Source organism: Tenrec ecaudatus, chromosome 4 (genome assembly GCF_050624435.1).
Source record: "Tenrec ecaudatus isolate mTenEca1 chromosome 4, mTenEca1.hap1, whole genome shotgun sequence".
In the NCBI taxonomy this organism is placed as follows: domain Eukaryota; kingdom Metazoa; phylum Chordata; class Mammalia; order Afrosoricida; family Tenrecidae; genus Tenrec; species Tenrec ecaudatus.
In genome coordinates this window covers 137,613,755-137,632,829 of record NC_134533.1, presented here as the reverse complement: position 1 = coordinate 137,632,829, position 19,075 = coordinate 137,613,755, and the positions used below count along the sequence as shown (strand labels likewise).

The 19,075-nt window shown below is 37.7% G+C and overlaps 1 protein-coding gene across 3 annotated transcripts in view; it reads right to left on the bottom strand.

The window, feature by feature from the left end:
• The window catches only part of XRN1 (5'-3' exoribonuclease 1), a 151,212-nt gene that overhangs the window by 122,108 nt on the left and 10,029 nt on the right, over nt 1–19,075 (bottom strand). For all 3 annotated transcript variants that reach the window (XM_075546808.1, XM_075546807.1, XM_075546809.1), the window contains exons 2-6: nt 9,122–9,354; nt 4,466–4,563; nt 2,754–2,863; nt 2,555–2,665; nt 680–762 (exon numbers count right to left, since the gene is read on the bottom strand). In XM_075546808.1, the coding sequence (XP_075402923.1) occupies nt 680–762; nt 2,555–2,665; nt 2,754–2,863; nt 4,466–4,563; nt 9,122–9,354 (635 nt within the window). The remainder of the gene's footprint in view (nt 1–679; nt 763–2,554; nt 2,666–2,753; nt 2,864–4,465; nt 4,564–9,121; nt 9,355–19,075) is intronic.

Genomic DNA, 19,075 nt, shown 5'->3' with positions numbered 1-19,075 from the left:
CAATGGAAGATGGCATACAATTTATATCAACATTCTAATGGTAATGTAATTATAAAAATACAAGTAATTTTAAAATGTTTTTAAAATAATTGGTTTACATTTTGCCTCCCTTGGAAAAGTGCTCCCCAAATTAAGAAATAATAAATAACATGTATGTAAAGCCAGTAGGATCTGGTCCATTTAAGACTATTATTCATCAACAGAAAATAGACAACTGGGTAAGCATATACTTTAGTATGCAATTAAGAAGTACCTCATGGTAAGATTTACTACTTCTATATAACTTCCTGGGCTTGACTGATGTTTTATAGTCATATCTATCTGGTTCTTAGCCTATACTCCATATTAATCAATGAATAACATAAAGTGAATGAACTAGATCTATGTTGTAATACAATCAAGGTCCATGAAAGCCACAAATAGAAACCAAGTTTTGAAATGATTTTAGAAAGCAGTCTTCTGAAGGTTAAAATTTGCTAACTTTGAATTTGCATTTATTTAAATAAATTAAAAGTAAACCATATAACATTCTGATTACTGAAAATAATCACACAAAAAATGTGCACTGTAAAAGAGGCAAAGCAAATGAAACCTAAGTAAGAAGACAAAAATCAGTCTCTTATAACTCAACAGCTTAATTTTTGTTTTTATTTTTAACACATATACAAGTATGAATTACCTTTGTGTTTTTTTGCCACCAAAACGAACCTCTTCTCTTAAAAGAGAGAAATGAGCCTCATGACTTGTTAATCCAAGCATAATCTATTGAAAAAAATTTAAATGTTTCTATTCTACTTTTTTTATAGTATTACATTCACAAAGCAATCATATTGAAAACATTTCTATATAGGGCAGAACATGCTTATTTAAGGTCAACAAAAAAACCACTTATTAACAAATTAAACATAAAATCCCCAAATATGATTAATTTGTACATTATTCACAGACTTTCGCACACAATGTCATAGTACCTGCTGTACTGGAAGGTTGCGCGCGCGCACACGAACACACACACACACACACACACAGTGAGTTGGCTTGTGGTCCGGCATTCCTTGGGTGGGAAACATTTCCAGGGAATGGATGAATGGATAGACACTGTCAATGTGTCAGTCTTCCCTCTCAGGGCAGCATTCTGGGGAAGAGGACTTCTCTTGTAGGGACTCATGATGCTTTCTTTTCTTCAGAAATCACGAAAAAGAAGAGTGAAGACTGAGTTCCTTCAATTGTCTTGTCTCCCCAAGAGGAAGTAAGTGTATTTTAATAGTGGGGGAGAAATATCACCTTAGACTTATACAGCCTTTATCATATCCCCGCACCTCCTCAGTCCTTCTCATCTTCTTGCCATGGTGAAATGCATGAGTTAGAAATGAAGGACATTATCTTTTACGTAAAAAAGGATGTTGGACTTTTCTAGAGATCAGACTCATTCCAGTACATGAAAACTCAAAACTGAAAAAGGGTATTTTCAGTTATTTTCTCACACCCTATTCTAAATCCCCAAATAAGCCAAATATACTAGTAAAACGTATGAAGCAATTATAATATATTACCTATTTCTTTTTTAATAAAAGTACTTTTATCGAGGGCTCTTACATCTATCACAATCCATACATTCCTCCAATGTGTCAAGTACATCTGCACATATGCTGCCAACATAATTTTCAAAGCATTCTCTTCCCACTTGAGACCTGATATCGACTCCCCATTTCTTCCCCCTCCCTTCCCTAACCACTTATTTCAATCTTTATTAAAATACAACACATTTGTGAGGTAATTAGATACACTGGTTATTTATCAATGGATTATTTATGTATTAATGAATTATTGATAATTTGCTTTGTGTGATAGAAATGTTATAGAAATTATTTTTCAGGTAAATATTATAAATATTTATAGATTATATAGCTTAAATGACATAATGCCTGAGTTTTGCTTTAATAATCCAGGGGTGAAGGAACAAGAAGGGATGGGTGGTTTGAGACCAGAGTTAAAGATTATTTATTTCTCTATTTTGAATCATTTTACTGGGGGTTTGTACAACTCTTATCACGATCCATCTATCCATCCATTGTGTCAAGCACATTAGTACCTTTGTTGCCATCATCATTCTCAAAACATTTGCCTTCTACTTGAGCCCTTGGTATCAGCTCATTTTTTTCTTCTCCCTCCCAGCTCCCCCCTCCCTCATGAACCCTTGATAATTTATAAATTATTATTATTTTTTAAAGATTATTTTAAGGTGGAGGAAAGGCACAAGGAGTTAATTATTCCTACACTAGCTTTTTATTATTCTTTAAGCTTGACATTATCCATAATACAAAGTCAAGATAAAAACAACAATTAAAAAAAAAGCCCAGTGAAATTATTTGGGTAAGAGTTTCATATCACATAGTACTAAAAGGAGTGCATTAGCATGAGGAGAAAAAGCAATCATTATTATTATATTCCAATATCTGTTTCTACAGTTAGCAAGCTTTCTGTAGAAGACCCAATCTGTCAGATGTTAACTTCAATGGCATGAAATTATAATAACAATAAACATTATACCTACCAAGTCAGCATCTAAACCATAAAGACAGTGCCTGGTGTTGGGATCATGATCTGGCCTTGCCTTCTCAGACCTGATAAATTCCATGATTTTATGCTCGCCTTCTCCGGGAGTCTGAATATAATATTTAAAAAGATGTGGTAATATGCTACACTTCAGTATATTAAATTTAGAATAACTTTAAGATAAATAAATAAATTACCTCATGGCCTGAGAAGTAGATGGTAACACCTTGCCAAGACTTGTCTGTGGAAATCTTCAAGTTTACAAAATACTTTAGATGTTCATGTAACCTGGCCATGAATTCAGTGCCTATAAATAAAAAATTTCCATAAGTTTCATCTGAGAGAGACATAAAAATAGTACGTTCTCAGTGACAACACAACATTGGAACTGGATATCCAAGGAGGAAATGGTTATGAGATCTCCAGAGAAGGCATAAAACTCTCTGGCTTATCCTGAAAATCAAATAATGTTGTACACCTTTCCCCTACAAATATAATTTTTTTTCTAATTTAAATGACTAGCCCTAACTGAAGCCAAACACAGAAAGGGAGAATTAAGGAATGTTGTTACTGTTTCAGGATTGTGCTTCAATTTCTTTTCACAAAAGGGTTAAGTTTTAACTCTAGTAAACCTCATCCTTTATTTCCTGTCTTACAGATTCAGAAGGTGTTCTTGAAACCAAGCAGCTTGAGTTCTATCAGCACTAGTAACAAGAGTTGCTACTGTTATTACTATTAAATGTAATATAAATCTGGAACATTGTGATCTGTCTGGAATGATTATGCTTTGGAAAAAGCACAGATGGTCAATCATCAAAGGTCATATAGTCTTAAAGAAAAAAAACTATTGTGATTGGGTAGATTTACAAAGCAGATCATCAGTTTTAAATTCAACATTCATATATATTTAATTCGAGTTCATTCATTGCAACCTCCACAATGCAATGCTTCTGTTCACCCTCTTCAATTTTATCCTTGGGTAAATGCTGTCCCTTTGACCTCAACTGGTTTATTATTTTAAGATGTCTATACCTCACTTGTGTTATTGTTCCCTTACAGAGCTGCCTACTGTTTGTCGGAAAACCATGGGCTGAGTCTAGTTCCAGTCCTGCACTAAGGGCTGTATCCCTCAGGGGTTCCTAATACCAAGCTGAGCAGCAAACCTCATGTTTTCTAGGATTATGACTTTTATTCCACAATTTTCTCCCCCTTTATCCAGGAAAGGGTCACACAGTCTTAGTCACAGTCACAACAAACTGGCAATTAAACTGAGCAATGTGTGACATAGTCAGTGATTTAAAGAGAAGTTACTGTAGTCAGTAAAGAATTTATGAGAAAATAAGATCTGAAGATTTTTTCCCCAAAGGAAAAAAATTATGTTAGACAAAGTTCCTCAGAACTACAGGATGTGCTGTTTCATATAAAATTAAACTTAAAATATTAACTGATAAATTCACATATCCTTCAAGTTACAGAAATCCTATCTCTGAAAGTAGTGGGTACTCTGGACCAGGAGAATGGGTTTCTTACCCTAAACATGATAAGGTAGCTAAATGAACCTGGGTTAGTCAGACTCTTGCTAAGTATGTTTTTTCATACCAATAAAAAGCAGGAGCACCATGGAATGATCTTATCACTTCCTTCTCCACCTGAAACTTCATGTATCTGTGAGAGTGCTCATATCTAGAGCAGTTCTTTATCAATATCTGTAAATCATTACAGTGGGTCTGCCTAAGAGCATTTAGAACCAAAGTGAGCACACTATCTCATGAAGAGACACAACTTACAAAAATGTAGCAATTTTTAAACCCCAAGGCCAAATAGAGCGCAACAAATAAAAATACACTCAACATCTGAAATATCAATTTACATTTTGCAGTGCTCAGAATTTTTTTCTCAGTGAATTTACCTGGTGTAATACAGTTGGAATCAAATCTGGCCTCTGTAGGAAGAGTTTCTCCCTTTTCTATTGCCTTTTTAATTTTGTCTTCTGCTTCCTTTGCTGACCTTAAATGTTAAGGGAAAAGGAATCTTAAACTTTATGATGAGAATAAACATTTCATACACAGTAAATTATTATTTAAATGCTTTTATAATACAAATTCATCAATGCATTTGGAATCTTAATGGTTACAAAACATGTATTTTGTAATGGTTATTAATACTAAAAATGAACTTCAAAATTGTGCTTTTATTGTATAAAATGGTTTTCATTGTTTAAAAAATTTCTCAGATAAGGAATATAGAAATACAATCTTAAAAATAAAATAAAACCCAAATACAAGATAGTTATTAGACGAGCTCACTGATGATATGGGTGCTATTGTAAAGTATGGTGAAAAATCAGATGGTGCCTGAATATCAGAAAAAATAGTGTCTGGGATGTTACAGGCTTAGCTTAAAACAAGTAGCTATCAAAGTGAGATGTCAGCCAAGAACACATAAAAGAAGCACAATAGCCCGTGTGATCCAAGGATTAGAAATAATAAAATCCAAGACCAGAGGAAGGAATGAAATTAGAGTTCAAACTCTGAGTACCCAGTTGGCAGAAGGCTATGGATGAGAGTGAAAGTCCAAATCCACTTGCAGGGTTCATACATGGATTAAGTCTTTGATGAATCCTTTCCGACCATTGGTCAGGGATGTTGAATGGTGAATAGCGTGCTAACAGGGTATATTGGAAAGTGCACTCATGCAGATGTAGTTAAGTTACAATTTAACACCTTAGCATTTGTTCTCCCTTATGACCCATTTTAAATTTGTTCTAGTTTTTATTACTTTTTTTTATTGAGGTTTTTCTGTTTTGTTATTGTTGTTTTTATTTATTTATTTATATGAAATCCAGTATAGGTAAGTCTGTAGAGATAATAACTGGATTAACAGTTTCTTTCAGCTCTGGCAGGGAGGTTTGAGTGAAATGGGGGGCTATTTAATAATGAATAGAAGAAAGAAGAAAGTGTTCTAATCTTGATTGTGGTAGTAATTGCACAACTCTTTTAAGTTGTTTAAATCATTGAAGTATATTATTTCTGAATATATGGGATTAAAACTATTAAAATTTTAAAATAAAACAATGATTAGTTGTTGTTGAGTGGACTATGACTAATGGTGACCTTATGTAAAACTTATTAATAATCCGTATCACAGGTACACAACAAATTGATTCTAGGGACACAAGTTCAAGTGTATAGTATTAAAAATTCATTATATATACCGCATTTAATAATATCAAGAGAATTAAGTGGATTTATAAGAATATTACATAAAAATAAACCAGTTATCGTCTATTCAGTCAAGCTTGATGAATAGCAACTCCATGTCTGTTGGGTTTTCAATGGCTGAATTTTTTGGAAGTAGGTTTGCATATCTTTCTTCCAAGGTGCCTGTGGGTAACCTTGAATGCTAACCTTCCAGTTCGGTGTCTAGCACATTAGCTGTATTCACCATTCACAGGACTCCTTATAAAATTATAAAGCATATCTTTGAATTTCCTCTTAAAATGTAAGCCTGGTAACACTGTCAATAGATGTTAGATTTTTCTTAAGTGATAGGATTTACAAAACATGAGTTTCAGAATCAGACAGACCTAGGTTTGATTGAGTAAAGGTGTCTCAATCCCCATCTGGCTTCTCATAATTCGTTTGTTTTACATGAGGATGTATGACACTAGGGAGCCCTGTTGGCATAGTGGTTATGCATTGGGTTGTTAACTGCAAGGACAGCAGTTTGTATTCACCAGTCACTCCTTGGGAGGAAGACAGGCTTTCTACTCCTGTAAAGAGTCTCAGAAACTCACAGGGATAATTCTATACTATAGCATTCTATCCTATAACATCATTTTGAGTTGGAATCAACTGAATGACAATGAGTGTGGTTTTTATTGAGTATGACACATCAGACGCCCTAGTGGCACTGTGGGTTAGATGTTAAAGACTATGAACCGCAAGGTTGGCGGTTCAAATTTACCGTTCTGTAGGCGAAAGAGGCGGTCTGTTCCTATAAACATTTACAGTCCATGAAGCTCTATGTAGGAGCCCCATAGAACAGAGAACTGCCCCTTTGGTTGCCAAGCCTTTAATCTACAGGAATGGAAAGTCTCAAATTTCTCTCATGGAGCAACTGGTGGATTTGAATTGACGACCTTGCATAACCCAACATAACCCACTGTAAAGGTGAGAAAGCTAAAGAGGTTAGAAAGCAGCCCAACATGATATATAACTGGAGAAGATAGAAAGCTAAACATAAAATACTAAGGAGATTAATATTTTGGAATCCACTTAAATTTTGTCAGTCAGATACACTCATTAATGTTTAAAAGGTGAAGCTTGCATAGAAACAAACACACCATGGGGTGTTTGTGTGTATATACATGCATGTTCACATGTCCACATATATTTCAGCAGTGGTAGAGAATATCTGAGAGATTCTGAGAGGCATGGTGTAGTATATTTGTTTTTGTTAGAACATAATTTGAAGGTGAATTGGAGCACCAGAGCTAACAAATGCAGTGGTGGCTTCTTAATTGCTGAATTATAGCTAAAGATATATATGCGTATTCTTGGAGCCAAAAGTCTGGGCCTGTGTTTCTCAACCTTCCTAATGCCACAACCCTTTAATACAGTTCCTCAAATTGTGGTGATCCCCAACCATAAAATTATTTCTGTTTCTACTTCATAAGTATAATTTTGTTACTGTTATGAATCATAATTTAAATATCTGACATGCAGGATGCATTTTCATTGTTACAAATTGACCAAAATTAAAGCACAGTGATTAATCACAAAAATATGTAATTATATATTGTGAAATATTTATTTCTAATTAAAAATACATGAAATTCTGTCTTGAGCATGGTGTAGCATTGGTAACAATAATCTTCATGCCGGGTACTCATATGTGGGCGTATCTGCATGTGGGCAGACCCGCCTGGAGATGGATAGAAGGAACGGTATCTTGGTTCTTAAGACCATCGGAGATGTGTTTTCCAATGGTCTTAGGCGACCCTTGTGAAAGAGTCGCTCAACCCCCAAAGGGGTCGGAACCCACAGGTTGAGAAACACTGGTCTAGGCAGTGGCTTCTTTAACCTTGAATCATAACTAATGCAATAATTTCCTGGAGCTATGTGGTCTGGTGGGAGTCTCTGAACTCTTCACCTTTTTGAATGGAGAAATAGTTGTCCCAACTGTTGTGATATTCTCCTGGAAGTCATTCCTGAGGTCCACCTTCAGCTTGATAGCTTGATCATTTGAATCTTACAATAATTTGTGTAAGTATCATGTACCTGGTATTGCATCCCTTTCTGCTTAAAAATAGCTACCAGAGTGATTTCCGTTACCTGTATTTGTACCCTGACATTACATTTTTTAGCCCTCTTGTGCTCAAGAAGTTTAACTAATATGAGAGTCTGGTAAACATAATATTGAGGGTTTAACTCTAGAAATTCATATTAAGAAACTCTGGTGGTTTGAGAATCAAAATTTTTAATATATGATTACTGCCTACAAGGATTTCACACTTTCCAACGTTCTCAGTATCTTTTCTTTTTTGACATTTAAAACTCAAAAATCAAGCTCACTGCCATCAGGTTAATTCCAACTCACAGTGACCCGAGAGTGCAGGGAAGAACTGCCCCTGTGGATTTCTATACAATTCTTTATAGGTGTAGAAAAAAAGGTCATTCTCCTGAGAAGTGGCGAGCAGCCCAATAAGTAATCAATACTGGTGACCTTTGAAGTCTAAATCAGTCTTTTTGGTACCATTCTCTCTCTCTCTCTGTCTATACACACACACACACACACACACACACACATAATTTCTAGCCTTCTTAAAGTAATTTTCCCAAGTCCTTCCTTGACAAGTGCCACATTCAACTCACAGGTACCCATTCCACTCTTTAACCTGCTATTATACATAAAGGATTCATAAGGCCCCATCAAATACTCTGGACTAAGGGTTTCTTCCTTTCAATTCTAACTTTAACTCTACCTCTGCTATTCATGCACCACAACACAGACTGTTCTCACTGCTGGAAATATTCAACACATGCAGAATTTTGAGCTTCAAATCCTGTCTATAACTTCTCTTCACGAGTCCTCCTCCTACTTAGTTAATACACATAGTGGTGGCCTAACTAAACTCTCTTCTCTCAGCTCATATTTTGATTCCTGCCCAAAGCCAGCATTTGGCACAAAGGCAAAGTATTCAATAAATGTTTGTTGGGTTAAAAAAATGCCAACACTGATCTTATGAAAGTAGCTTAATCTTAGTTAACTTTGTAGCTCCCAGTTTAAGGCAGACCCCTATAGAAACTTTGTTCTTCTACCATTTTAAATTACCAATGAAAAGTTTGAAACATCTGTGACAGAGAATAACTAATAGAGTGACTTTGTACAATTCAATATATGCTTTAAGAAATGGCACTTCACATGATTTTAGACTCATTTATTTGAACAAAGCAGAAAATGAACATGTACAGAAGATAGTTTGTATTAAGTTAATTATTTTAACAATAATAGAGCTTATTAAACTTAATAGTATTCTAAATTAAAACATAAATAAATTTACCTGAAACGTCTCCCACGCTGCTGGTTCATTTTTGCCCGGGGAGCCACACCATCAACAGCCATAAAGAACACTTTTCTAGGTTTAATTATGCGAAACAAAACCTCCAAGTAGTGAAAAATATCAGTAAAGATTTTATCATCTGAGATTCTGAAGTGAACATCATCATCATTAGGATGTGAGCACTGATGTATAATTCCATTCATATCCAGGTACAAGTTGTCAAATTCAGGAATCTAAAAACAAAGAAAAATGTTTAAGGCCACTCATTTTAAAAAAAAGTCATTTTATTGGGGCTCATACAACTCTTACCACAAGCCATACATACATCAGTTGAGTAAAGCACCTTTATACATTCATTGCCCTCATCATTCTCAAAATTCGCCTTCCACTTGGGTTCCTGAAATCAGCTCCTTTTCCTTCCCCCTCTCCCCAACCCCCCTCCCTCATGAACCCTTAATAAGTTATAAATTATTATTTTATCTTATCTTATACTGCTCTGCGTCTCCCTTCACCCACTTTCCTGTTGCCTATCCCCCAGAGAGGAGGTTCTATGTAGATCCCCGAGATTGGTTCACCCTTTCTACACCCCCTTCCCTCCCAGTGTCTCCACTCTCACCGTTGGTCCTGACGGGGATCTCTTGTATCTTAGTAGCAGAGAAAAGTGATTATATAATAATAAATGGCAGTAAAAGGGCATTGTGATTCTTTTAAAACAGAGAAAAAACAAACAGGAAGAATTGATAATAGGGAGACAGATTATGTGGTTTGATCAAATTTACTGTCAAGAAATTATTTACTTTTTAAAAATAAAAAACCCAGGAAAGCATGAAATACTTGACAAACTTGGTTAATATTTATATGAAAGGCTGTTTGTATGTAGCTATTAAAAGGTTTTATAAAGTGACTTATGGATCACTGAATCTAGTTGATTTACTTATATTAATTTTTAAACTTAGAATATACAAAGTAATTTAGAAAACAATAGAAGTGAATTTCTATTTAAAAAAAACAAACCAAAGAAACTCTAAACCTTGCCTAAGAAGTGTTTTCTTGCTGCTGTTCGGTGCCATTAAGTCTATTTCAACTACTAGTGACCTTGTGTGACAGAGAACTGCACCTAAGGTTGGTGTAATCTTGAAGGGCACAGATCACCCAGGCTTCTCTCTTGGAGACACAGAGAAGGCTTGAGTCATCAACCTTTCGATCTCAAGTGCAGTAAATATCTTAATGGGTCTGGCTCTGATTTCAAACGTGTCTAAATGTTGTGAGCAAGGAAAGGGAAAACTACTAAAACAAATGGCATTTGTTTTTATTCACAAAGAACTGAAATAGACACAACTAAATAGTTATCATAATATCTGGGATATTAGGGATTTTAAAGTTTACTTTACATAATAAAGAAAATTACTTTGACATTTTCAAATACAAAAACATAACATGTTTTCTTCAGTTGAATCTATGAAAATCACCTCTGAAACAATATGAGTTTAATAATTCATGTATGAAGCCCTATATTTTCTCATTGATTCAGAAAATGCCATGGCCTTTGACTCAATAAATACTATAAAAATACATTTATAAGACACCATTTATATATTAGTATAAAATGTTCTGTGTAAACATTTAAAAATTTATTACTAGCTGAAGAGTAATGAAAAACAAATTGCTCATGAACTCCTCAAGGAATACCAAAAATAAACTTTGGGGTCAGGGTGTGACACCCCATCAGACTCGACCAGAAAACACTCACAAAGGTCAACAAACAGACCTGGAACTATTTTCAGGCTTTTCTTTGTTGTTGTTTGTATTTTGTTTTTGTGCTTTTTATTGTTTTTTCATAAGATAGGTGGGATAAACAATATGGAGGAGAAAACAACGGGACAAACTGTTCCAGGGGGACTTGGGAGGGGTGGGGTGAGGGAAAAGAATGGGGTTGCCAGCAAACCCAGGGACAAGGGAACAAAAAGTGATCTAAAATCAATGGCAAAGAGGACATAAGATGCCTGGTAGGGCTTGATCAAGTGCAATGTAGCCAGGAGGAATTACTGAAACCAGAATGAGATACCTAAATGAAGGCCAAACATGACAGTGGGTCAAGAGGAAAGTAGAAACAGAGGAAAGAAGTAGGAGGCAAAGGACATTTACAGAGGTTTATGACTACCTAAAAATGTATTTTCTAAATTTTTTTAGTAAATAAGAGTTAAAAGAGACAAAAAATGACAAAATTTGGAGAAGTGCTAGCATATTATGACAGCTAAGAACAAATAAGGAGCAAATTTCAAAAACTGGCTTAGAAAATGCAAAACATTTAGAAAAATGAAAGCAAACATCTCTCTGGTCATTTTGAGTCTAGTGTTAATCTCTACTATAGTCCCTTAGAAAGCACTGACGGAAATTCCTTTTATTACTCTATGTTGTTAAATTTGTGCCCGTTATATTTGACAGTTAGTTTGGGTAAATATAAAATCTTTAGTTCACGTTCTTTCTTTTAATCTCTTAAAAGCCTCCTCTTTCTCGTGTGGAGCAGCTGGTGGGCTTGAATTGCTGATCTTGCAGTTAGCAACTCACCGTTTAGCTCAAAAGACCACTAAAGCTGCTTTCACTTTCATCCAGGGCCACTAGAGCTACTTCAAGTTTCTTCCAGCCATGGTTAAACACTGTGATGAGAACGTTTCTTTTTCTTATAAGTGATGCGCTTTTCTTCTAGATATCCAACATTCCCCCACCCCAGTTTCTTTCTTTCTTTTTTTTTCCAGTTTCTTTAAAGTCTAACAAATTTTACTAGAATATCTTAGTGTGGTTGGATACAATCAGTATTGTCAGGTACATACTGTTAAAAATGGCATTGCGGCAGCATCTGATCTCTGACTTTATATGGGTATAGAGGAGAATCACCATCAGTCTGAGGTAAACATAAGACATGCCTTCACCATCTAACTTTCTCACCAATTCAGACTGCTTGGGCCGGGTCCGGACCATGTAGCTGCTTCCCCCAGCTCTTCCCAAAGATAGCCTGCTGGACGGTGTGGCCCCTTCCCCCACCTCTCAAGGCCAGAGCTAGACTGTGCAGTCCCTGCCTCCAGCATCTCTCCGGGCCGTGTCTGTACAGCCCCTTCCCTCAGTGCTCCAGGACCATTTACTCACAGACCACACCCTGACTCAGACCCTGCAACTGCAGCAGCAGAAGGCCCTCCTTCCCCTCATCAGTACATACGTCCTTGGCTCAAGCTCTCTATATGCCCCACTGCCTCACTGCCAGGCGCGATTTCCCTGACCTAACTCATTGCGTCTCAGAACCCACCTGGAGGCTCAAGATGCCCCCATCCTTCTCTGCTTTCCCTTCCCTCCTGGGAGTTCTTTCTCTGCCTCAATAAAATCTTTCGCAACTTCACATTCCTGGCTAAATTCTATCTCTGTTCCACTCCTGCGTCTCCAACCTCTCATCTTGGTGTCGAAAGGCCTGGGATTGACATGGAGCCTCTGTGCTGCCCGGGCCTTCCTCTGGCCGGTGTGCAGCCCCATCCTCCGTTTTCAACCTCTCACAGACTAAGAGACCTCCTGAATAATTGACATCTTCTCTGCAGGGTTTGAAAATTCATTGCACTGGCCACCCAGAACTCATATACAATACAATTATAGGTTTTATTAGGGAAGTGAACAGATTACAATTCAGGATCAGATATGTACAGCCAGGCTTGACTGCAGGCCTCAATCTATACCCAAACCTTTCAGTCACACTGCTTGGGCGATATTACAAAGCTTTTTTCAGAGCTGACAACAAACGCCCAAAGGGAATACTACTTCACTATGTCCCTCAGAATGAAGGCACACAAGTCTACATCCTCGGTCAGCAAGTGCAGCTTCCCTGCAGTGGGTATCCCTCTGGGCAATGAGATTTACTAATGCTTAGGTCTGAAAACCCACCACTGCGTCTCATGCTCCAGCTTTTGGTTTTGCTGCTACCACTCCTCCGTGGCTCTTTTCTGTTCCACAGCTCTATCATCTAGATTCAGATGGTTCAGTGTACAGAGACCTTTAGGGAACAAAGACAGTGCTCCACCCTTACTCTTCTTTATGGATGGTGGTGAGATCCCCTGTCCCTCCTCTGCACAACTAGTTAGGTGAGCTCAACCCTGTGAAGCTAGTCTGAGGTTAGCAAAAGCCCAGCACACCTCCACCAGGGGATACTCTGCCCAACTTCTTACCAGGTAATTCCTGCCTGTGTGGTTGGAGGAAGTCCTATTGTTCCTCTGTGGGCCCATTTGACTGAGGGAACGTCGTCACACCTACCTTAGTGCCTCACATGGCCTAAGGCAGCTCGGTCAACACTCACCAACATTCCTTGCTGTTGCGGGAACCTCTGCCCAACCTCTGCAAATCTACCTGGCCAAGGCAATTCCGCCCACCATTCGTGGTGTTCTGCACCAAAGCATGTAACTCACCAGCCTTCTGGGGCACTCCCCAGATAGGGAAACCACAGGAGGAGAAAGTGGTAGGCCAATTTCATAGTAAAATTAGCTGTAGGCAGTTCAAAGAAGCATTCCTACAAGTCTCCCAGAGAGAGCCAGTGTTCTTTGACTCCCTGGAAAATGGCACCTGGCTCCTCTAAAACATCACAACGCAAACAGCCAACAGCGCCAACGACCTCTAACGAGAAAACAGAAGAAACAAAAGACAATTGCAGATGTCCTGAACATAACAATGTGCATAGAAAAGCTGACATGAATCTGCCACAAAAAGAATATTTCAGAATGCTGCTTGGAGTCATAAAGGATATGAGGTAAACAATACAAAAAAGGATGAAATGATAGAGGAGATAAAGTCTATACACCAAAGGGAAATACAAGAACTTAGAGAGGAGATAACAAAAACCATTACCAGGCACACAGACCTCGAGAAGCAACTGGAGGAAGCAGAGAACCACACCAGTGACTTGGAGGAGAGTCAAGCAGATTTTAACAAACCCAAACAAATATCTAACAAGATCATCAGAGAAGCTGAAGAAAACCTAAGAGCTATGTCTGATGCTATGAAGAGGAACAACATTAGAATTATTGGTACCAGAGGAAGCCACAACAAAGAAGTCACCTGCAACAATAGTGAGAGAATTCCTGGAGGAAAATTTCCCCAGCTTAATGAATGAAAACCAGGAGGCTGAAAGAACACCAGCTAGACTAGATTCCAAGACACATAATAGTTAAACTATCCAACTTTAAAGAAAAGTTGAAAATCATGAGAGGAGGTAGGGAAAAACAAGCAATCACATAAAAAGGTTACCAAATAAGAATATACTCAGACCTATCAGCAGAAACTTTGAAGAAGAGAGAGTGCAGTATCATATTCCAAAAATTGAAGGAAAAGAAGGCAAACCCCAGAATACTCTACCCAAACAAATTATCGATGAAGACAGATGTAGAGGTAACAGTCTTCCCAGACAAGGAAAAACTCAAAGAATACATTAGAAGAAACCCAGCCCTACAACCAGTATGGACAGAAGAACAACACTCACCAGGCATAAATAAGAGACCAGCACACAGAACAACCTCACCAAGAGGGCAACAAATAGAAATCAGACCGCAAGATAGCACTGGCTTAAGGATGGAAAGAAGTCAAGAATAATGCACACACATGCACAACACACTAATAAGAAAGGTAGGAAAACACCCAAAACAAAAGGTATAAGATGACATCAACGAGTTCACAGATGGAAACAATAACCATGACTATCATTGGCCTGAACTCAGGCATTAAAAGACTGAGGCTATCAGACTGGCTCATAAAACACAATCCATCAATCTGCTGCCTACAGGAGACACATCTCAATGCTACAGACAAAAATAGGCTGAGAATCAAAGGCTGGAGAAAGGCATACCAAGCAAACAGCAATTCAAAAAACACAGGGGTTGCAATCCTAATCTCAGATAAAATTGACCTCAAAGTGCAAACAATAAAAAGAGAAAAGGAGGGACACTATATAATGCTCAAGGGAATGGTAGACAAAGAACCACTAATCATTGTAAACATATATTCCCCATATCAGAAACCTGCCAATATGTCAACCTAACACTCCAAAAGATGAAAAAAGAAATCACAGCCTCAACAATTATAGTGGAAGAAAGATCACAAGGAAAGAAACCCAGCAAGGAGGATAGAGATTTAAACCCTACAATTAGACAATTTGACCTGATAAGATACTTACAGGGCTTTTCATCCAAATACAAAATATTCATATTCTTTTCAAGCCCGCATGACACATATTTGAAGATAGACCCCATGCTGGGGCATAAGGCGAATCTACATAAATTTAGGCACATTGATATCATTCAGACCTCTCTCTCTGACTACTGTACCATAATGCTGGAAATCAACAAAAGGAAAACGAACAAAACAAAAGCAAACAATTAGAGGATGAATAACTCTCTACTGCAAAAGGAGTGCACACATCAAAGATGAAATCAGGAAATTTCTAGAAACCAATGAGAATGAGAACACGACATACCAAAACTTATGGGACACAGCAAAGGCAGTTATCAGAGGAAGTTCCATAGCAATACACGCACACCTGAGAAAGGAAGAGAGATTCATGACTGATATGTTGGCACAAAACTTACAATAACTAGAGTAGAGTCAGCAGGACAATCCTAATAGCAAAAACAAAACAAAACCAATAAATATCAGGGCTGAGATTCAGGAGAGGGAAAATAAGAAAACTATGAAAAAAATTAATGCTGCTAAAAGTTGGTTCTTTGAAAGGATAAACAGAATGGACAGACCGCTGGCAAACCTAACCAAAGAAAGGAGGAAACAAATTTCAATAGCAAGAATGAGGGATGGAAGCGGGGACATTACAACAGACCCTAATAAAATCAAAAGGAAAATGACACAGTACTATGTAGGATTATACTGCTATGAATTCAACAACTTGGAAGACATGCACAAATTCTTGGAAAAACAATCCCTCCCTAGACTATCCTAGATGGACGTCAAGAATCTCAACAGACCCCATAGCAATAGAAGAAATAGACAAGGTTATCAAGGGATTACTAACAACAACAAAAAAATCCCCTGGACCAGATGGCTTCACTGGAGAATTCTACCAAGCATTTAGGGAAGAACTAACACTAATTCTACACAAACTCTTCCAGAACATAGAAAAAGATGGTAAACTCCTGAGCTCCTTCTATGAAGCTAGTATAACTCTGATACCCAAACCAGGAAAGGATCCCATAAGAATCAAGAACTACAGACCAATATCATAATAAACATTGATGCAAAAATCCTTAACAAAACACTGGCCAAGAGAATTCAAAAGTATATAAAATAAGTAATTCACCAGGACCAAGTGGGATTCATACTAGGGACACAGGGATGGTTCAACATACGAGACCATTAGTATCATTGACCACACTGACATGAAAAAGTGTAAGAACCACCTGATAATATCGAAAGGTGCAGAAAAAGCATTCGACAACATCCAACACCAATTCCTATTTAAAACACTTGAGAAGATAGGAATGGAAGGGAAATTCCTCAAGACAATACAAATTATCTATGAAAAACCAACAGCCAATGTGGTAGTCAATGGAGAAAAGACTAACACAATTCCACTGAAAAATTGGACTAGACAAGGATGGCCCTCATCCCACTCTTATTTAATATCATCCTGGAGATTTTAGTTAACAGCATAAGGCCAAGAAAGGTATCCATTTGGAGAATGAAGAGGTGAAAATATCGTTATTTGCAGATGATATGATTTTATATATAGAAATCCCAAAAGCTCCGCGGGGTGAGTACTGGAGCAATATAGGAGTTTGGCAGAGTAGCAGGATACAAGCTCAACAAACAGAAGTCCATCGGACTGCTATACAAATCGGATAAGACCACAGAAGAGGAGATCAAAAAGGTGGTACCTTTTACAATAGCCAAGCACAAATTGGAATATCTAGGTATATGCCTGAATAAAAGAACAAAAGATCTATATGGGGAAAACTACAGAACAATATTACAAGAAACCAATAGTGACCTCAACAAATGTTAGAATAGCTCATGCTCATGGATTGGAAGACTCAATAAAGTAAAGATGTCAGTTCTGCCCAAGGTACTATATAAGTTTAATGAAATCCTGATACAATTACCCTGATCTTTATTCAAAGAAATTGAAAAACTGATTATGAACTTCAGATAGAGAGGCAAGAAGCCCAGAATTAGCAGAGAACTCCTCAAGAAGAAGGACACAGTGGGAGGGCTTGCTTTACCAGACTTTAGCACATATTATACAGTCACAGTTGTCAAAACCACATGTTATTGGTACAATGATAGATACTCAGACCAATGGAAAAGAACTGAAAACCCAGAAATAAAATCATCAGCATACAGACAATTGACCTTTGATAAGGGCCCAAAAAATATCCAATGGGAAGTAGATGCCCTCTTTAACAAGTGGTGCTGGAAAAAATGGATATCTACCTGCAGAAAAGTTAAGCAAGACCCTTATCTCACTCCATGCACAAGAATAAACTAAAGGTGAATCACAGACCTTGAAGTTAAACCCCAAACTATTAGGGCCATCAATGAGGGAATTGGGACCAACTTGAGAACTTTGGCACAGGGATTACATATAGGGAAGGACACAAACACAGAGGAGACACAAATTGACAAATGGGATATACTGAAGCTAAAAGCACCTGTGTACCTCAAAAGAATTCAACAAGAGAGTAATAAGAGAGTCCACAGACTGGGAAAAAAATCTTTAACAATGACACATCAGACAAAGGCCTTATTACTAAAATCTACAATACTCTGCTAGCTTCCAAAAAGAAAAGAAAAACTAATTTCTGACTCAGAAGCTGGGCAAAGGATCTGAACAGAAGTTTCACAAGGGCAGAAATCAGAATGGCCAATAAATATTTGAGGAAACATTCCTGATCTTTAGCCATAAGAGAAATGCAGATTAAACAATGAGGTACCACCTGACGCCCTCAAAGGTAGCTCAATTCAAAAAATCAGAAAGCAACAAGTGTTGGAGGGGCTGTGGGGAAACAAGAACTCTCTTTCACTGCTGGTGAACCTCTAAGTATGTACAACCACGATCAAAATTGATGTGGCGATATCGAAAACAGATGGAAATTGAGTTATCATACGACCCAGCAATCCCCCTACTGGGCATATACATAGAAGAGGCAAGAAACAAACCATGGCCAGATATCTGTGCTCCAAAGTTCACTACAGCACAGTTCACAATTGCATGGAGTTGGAAACAAACCAAAATTCTATCAACTGACGAGTGGATTGAAAAAAATTGTTGTACATACATACAGTGGAGTACTACGCATCACTAAAAAGCAGTGATGGATGTATAAAGCACATCGCTGCATGGGAAGAACTGGAGGAAATCATGCTAAGTGAAGTAAGCCAAGCACAAAAGGACAAGTACAACATGAGTCCACTGAGGTAAGCTTAAAAAAAATGCAAAAGGAGCATAGGGAAAAAGTTACTGTATACAAGCAACCCTGGGGTGAGGACCAGGTATTATGGACCAAATCCAGGGATACATATGGTACCCAACTAAAAAGGAGCGGGACGGAGGGGGGGAGAAAAAAAATTAAAAAGAAATCGGTAGCCACAGGGCACTAATACACCCAAGGGGAAGGGTACTGTTGATAGTTCCACAGGGAAAGAGGGACTAGACTTCAATCCAGTGCTTTAAGATGCAAATGCAACATGCTGGCATGGAGTAGGGAACCAGTAGAGAGGTCTGAGGGGTCGGCCCCAATCCAAACTACATGGACACCTGCTCCTCCGCCCCCAGAAGAAATTTATTTCAGAGGACAGCATTGAATCTACATCTCTGGGAGAGGGACACGTCTGATGAGAGCACACGGGAGCAAATGAAGGGGGAAGAAAAGAGAGAGTAGAGCACATCCTGGCCCACCAACCCTTGAGGACAATATTCCC